This window comes from Penaeus chinensis, chromosome 10 (genome assembly GCF_019202785.1).
Source record: "Penaeus chinensis breed Huanghai No. 1 chromosome 10, ASM1920278v2, whole genome shotgun sequence".
In the NCBI taxonomy this organism is placed as follows: Eukaryota; Metazoa; Arthropoda; class Malacostraca; order Decapoda; family Penaeidae; genus Penaeus; species Penaeus chinensis.
In genome coordinates, this window is record NC_061828.1 from 27,108,783 (window position 1) to 27,113,782 (window position 5,000).

General features: G+C 38.6%; 1 protein-coding gene across 1 annotated transcript in view; it reads left to right on the top strand.

Moving 5' to 3' along the window:
• LOC125029920 (insulin-like peptide receptor) overlaps positions 1–5,000 on the top strand; it is a 70,002-nt gene that overhangs the window by 19,321 nt on the left and 45,681 nt on the right. The window contains exon 2 of the mRNA XM_047620107.1: positions 1–46. This exon is cut by the window's left edge and continues 55 nt beyond it. Within this exon, the coding sequence (XP_047476063.1) occupies positions 1–46 (46 nt within the window). The remainder of the gene's footprint in view (positions 47–5,000) is intronic.

The following is a 5,000-nucleotide window of genomic DNA, read 5'->3' on the forward strand; positions in this document are numbered from 1 at the left end:
CTGCCGCGTCATCGACGGCCACCTCCACTTCGTCCTCCAGGAGCAGGTGAGAGGGAGGGGGAGGGGGGGGGAGGGGAGGGGAAGGGGAAGGGAGGGAGAAGGGGAAGGGGAGGGGGAGGAAGGGAGAAAGGGGGGGGAGGACAGGGAGAAGCTGTGCCTCTGCCGCGTCATCGACGGCCACCTCCACTTCGTCCTCCAGGAGCAGGTGAGAAGGGGGGGAGGGGGAGGGGAAGGGGAGGGGGAAGGGGAAGGGAGGGAGAAGGGGAAGGGGAGGGGGAGGAAGGGAGAAGCTGTGCCTCTTCCGCGCCATCGAGGGGGATAAAGCTTAGGGGACGGAAGGGAAGAAATAAAGGGAACGTAATGAACGTCAATACTTTCCCCCAGCCATCTCCACTTCGTCCTTCAGGAGCAGGTGAGAGGGAGGGGGGAGGGAGGGGGGAGGTAGGGCTGAAGGACGCAGAGAGGGTAAGAGAAGGGGAGGGAAAGGGGTTGAGAAAGGATGGGGAGGGGGGGAGAGAAGAAGGAGTTGAGGAGGGTTAGCTTTACGACGAAGGAACATGAGAGAGAGGAAGAGGATAAAAGGAAAAAAAAGAAAGGATTAAAGACAGGGAGAAGGAGAATTAAGAAGAAGAGACGGAGGTGAAGAAGGTGAAAAAAGAGGCAGAGGATAGAAGGAAGAAAGGAAGGGAGACGATGAGAGAAGGAGTGACAGGGGACGAGGGAGGACAGGGAGACGGAGGAGGAGGAGAAGAGAGAGATTATCTTGTCGAAGGAAGAGGGGCGAAAGAAAGAAGAAGAGACGGAGGGAAGAAGTTAGAAGGAAATGATCTATCTATCTATCTATCTATCTATCTATCTATCTATCTATCTATCTATCTATCTATCTATCTATCGTAATATACGTACGAATTGATAAGGTACGCTGAAAGAAATCCTTTCCACTTGTTTACCAGTTGTTTACCTTTCCTAAAATTACTGAATAAAAGAGTTTTTATTATCGCTGTATCTCTGCCAACATGTTCGTCGTCTATAAATATGTGTTTTTTGCCTCTGGGTTATTTAGCCTAAAGTGTCGAAAATAATAAAACATTAATATTGATAAAACCGGCTCTCTGACAGATCAGACAAGCTATCTTTAATTATGCTAGTTGACATAGTGTATAATTTTGATAATCACAAAACATATGATAAACCTTACGAGGCTGTGAGTGTGTGTGTGTGTGTGTGTGTGTGTGTGTGTATGTGTGTGTGTGTGTGTGTGCGTGTGTGTGTGTGTGAGTGAGTGAGTGAGTGAGTGAGTGAGTGAGTGAGTGAGTGAGTGAGTGAGTGAGTATGTATATAAAGAATAAAATAACAATTCTAACAACAAATTTGCCTGACGACAGGAAACAAAATAAGTGACCAAAGCGCCGGGCACAGACACAGGCACGCAGACACCTGACTGGCACCTGAGCGAACACTCTTTGTTTGTTTGTTCGTTTTTTTTTGTTTTTTTTTTTTGGCGTTTGTGTGATTGAGTTAGTTAGTTAGTTAGTTGGTTAGTTAGTTATAGTTAGTTAGTTTAAAGCACCCCCCCCCCCCCCTCTATCTCTAACTCTCTGTCTCTGTCTCTGTCTCTCTCTCTCTCTCTCTCTCTCTCTCTCTCTCTCTCTCTCTCCCTCTCCCTCCCTCTCTCTCTCTCTCTCTCTCTCTCTCACTCTCTCTCTCACACACACACACTCTCTCTCTCTCTCTCTCTCTCTCTCCCTCCCTCTCTCTCTCTCTCTCTCTCTCTCTCTCTCTCTCTCTCTCTCTCTCTCTCTCTCTCTCTCTCTCTCTCTCTCTCTCTCTCTCTCTCTCTCTCTCTCTCTCTCTCTCTCTCTCTCTCTCTCTTCAAAGGTTTTAATCTCTCAAGCCGTTAACATCTTTACATTCTCCTTTGGACCAAATTACGACTATTTGCAAAAACTTTAAAGCCTTCTGGACGAATGCTTTTATCAAGAATTTCGGTCTGGGAGAAGTTGGATTAGTTTGCCATTATTTTCTTATCGTTGGCGAAGCAATTGCATTATCTGGCAAGATGCTCTGAATTCGGCCTAGGCTGGGTATATGGAATGGGTTATTGATTATAAATTGATTATTCAGGGTTACCGCACGAGTTAGGGTTTTTGCTTGATATTTACATATAAATAATAGATTATAGTAATGATATTGGAATATGATCACAAGAGCATAGGATTTCTTTCCAAATTAACCGGACTTGTATTTTCATGAATCTCTCTCTCTCATTCTCTCTCTCTCTCTCTATCTCTATCTATCTATCTATCTATCTATCTATCTATCTATCTATCTCCCATTCTCTCTCTCTCTCATTCTCTCTCTTTCTCATCCTCTTTCTCTCTCTCTCTCTCTCTCTCTCTCTCTCTCTCTCATTCTCTCTCTCCCTCATTCTCTCTCTCTCTCGCTCTCTCTCTCTCTCTCTCTCTCTCTCTCTCTCTCTCTCTCTCTCTCTCTCTCTCTCTCTCTCTCTCTCTCTCACGAAATCACTGTAAGTGCAATAACTCAAGTAAGCGATTTTAGTAATGAGCAAAACAAATATACGACTATTATTGTTGACGGACTGAGGCAAAGAAAATCCGTTATTATGAAGCATATTAATAAGGTCCTAACATCGTAAACAAAACTTGCAACGCTCACCGTTCCCGGAACAGCCCTGCCAGACGCACCTGAAGACATATCTTTGAAAACAGAATAATTTGCATGTAGACGCGAGCAGTACGGAGAGAAGGAAAAACCACAATGCCTGGCGAGAAGCTTCGGGCAACGATGACAATTAAAAGGACAATATCAATGATAATGAAGACTTATTATAATAACAATGAAGGTTAAGATGACGATGGTAATAACAAAAGAAATATTAACGAAGCTAAAAATAATAATTATCATCATGATGAAAGCAATCATTATTATTATGTTTCTTATAAGTGTCATTGTGACGATCGCACCTATAACTATAATAAGAGAACAATAATATTACAACGAGTAGAGAAAATATGATAATACAGTGCAAGAGTTAATAATAATAACAATAACACCAATACAAATACTATAGGTACTAATATGTCAATAATAATCATGACACTGCCAACCTGTCCCTTCAGCTCGTCTATACGCATGCGCAGTCCCTCGACGAATTCGTAAAAGGCCAAATACTTCATGTATTTTTGTAATTCATCGTTTGGCCATCGAAGGAGTATTTTATAGATATTTTATAATGAAACGCATGTGATAATGGAATAAGACTTCAGGAGGATGTATATTTATATTTAGTCTTAAAATAATCAATAAAGCGTAATATAATTGATATCAAAAGCAGCACTGATAAATGACATATAAATGATCGTTTTAATTTCTTTACGCGACTTACAATTATCTTCAAACTCGTAGGGGAGTTTATGGTTACTATTTAATAAGAAACAAGACTACACGAATAATAAATATACTACATGTGCTTTTGAGATTTATCAAGAGGCAATTAGATGGATACACATTTCATAGTTCTACCAGAGCAAGACTCTCGAATTTGTAAACATTTTGGTAGGGAGCAAGAGCTCCTTCGAATAAAGCTCCATTGGTACTTAACTATTAACATCTCTTTTGTTTTCCCTATACATAGTATTATTAATATATGCTGATATTGATAATGACAGTAGAAATAATAATGATAATGATGATGATAATAATGATAATAATAAAAAAAAATAATAATGAAGACAATAATAAAAATGATGCTAATAATAATAATGATACTATTATTATCATAATTATTATTAGTATTAGTATTAGTATTATTGTTGTTGTTGTTCTGTTGTGAATATTACTTTTAATGTCATCCTTATAACTATAGTAATAGAAATAATAAATATAAGCATGAATAGTTTTTTTTTTTTTTTTTTTTTTTTTTTTTTTTTTTTTTTTTTTCTAAAACCAGTCTGCAAGAGATTCCTGTCGATATCAACTGCCGACGAAATGTAGCTGGAATAGTCAACGCAATTAATTCAGTTCAATATGAACGTACTGTTTTTTATTACCATTATCATTGGCATTTGCTGTTATCATTGTCATTGTTATTATCATTATCCTTTATTATTGTCACTATCATTATTGATTATTATTGACCATTATAATGGCCAACATCACCACTATGTGCATAATAACTAAATTATAGAGCACGGTAGGAATGCAGAAGTCAATCAAGCCACTTTTACATATGCAGTAAAAAGTTTTTGGGTCAATGATGTTATAGCCCATAATTCTAGCATGTGATGTGGCATCAGGTACAAGCCATTCAAATCTCAATTACCATTATGATTATATTTCTTAAGCATGTAAAGAAATCCTCATACTTTACATATTTCATGTATTGTTCTGATAGGTTTCTAGTGGTAGTCACACAATACGTGATAATAAAATTCAGGGTTAAACAAAATCATCAAGGATCGATGGGCAGGCGGCGAGGATCGTATAATTTCTAGATATGTACAAAATTTTATTTCTTATGTCACTCATAAATAAGTTGCATATTTGAGTAAAGAATGCTATTCACAATAATAATTGAAATCGCTCTACAGAGTACAATACAATAAAATACATTATAAACTACATAGCAACAGAATATTCGTATGAAAATGCAAAGAATCCTCATCTGACAAGCTGGAAACGCCCGGTGAGAGGCTATACCCAGCGTAGCATTTCAGCCGCCAAAACTTGCATCCCTTTGGCTTGCGTTACAACTTTAGGGATGAATTTTAACACTTCGAATACACGGATAGGACGCCTTAATTACTTACGCAGCAGATACACACAGACTGCGGATTATGAGGCATAGACACAAAATATATCTCTACATAGGAAAAGTAGAATCCAGTAGCATTCATCTTAATTAATGTAGCTCCTTTTGTTGATACTGTCTGGCATTTTGAAGTACGTTTAAAAAGTAAGTCGATAAATGAAATTATTTT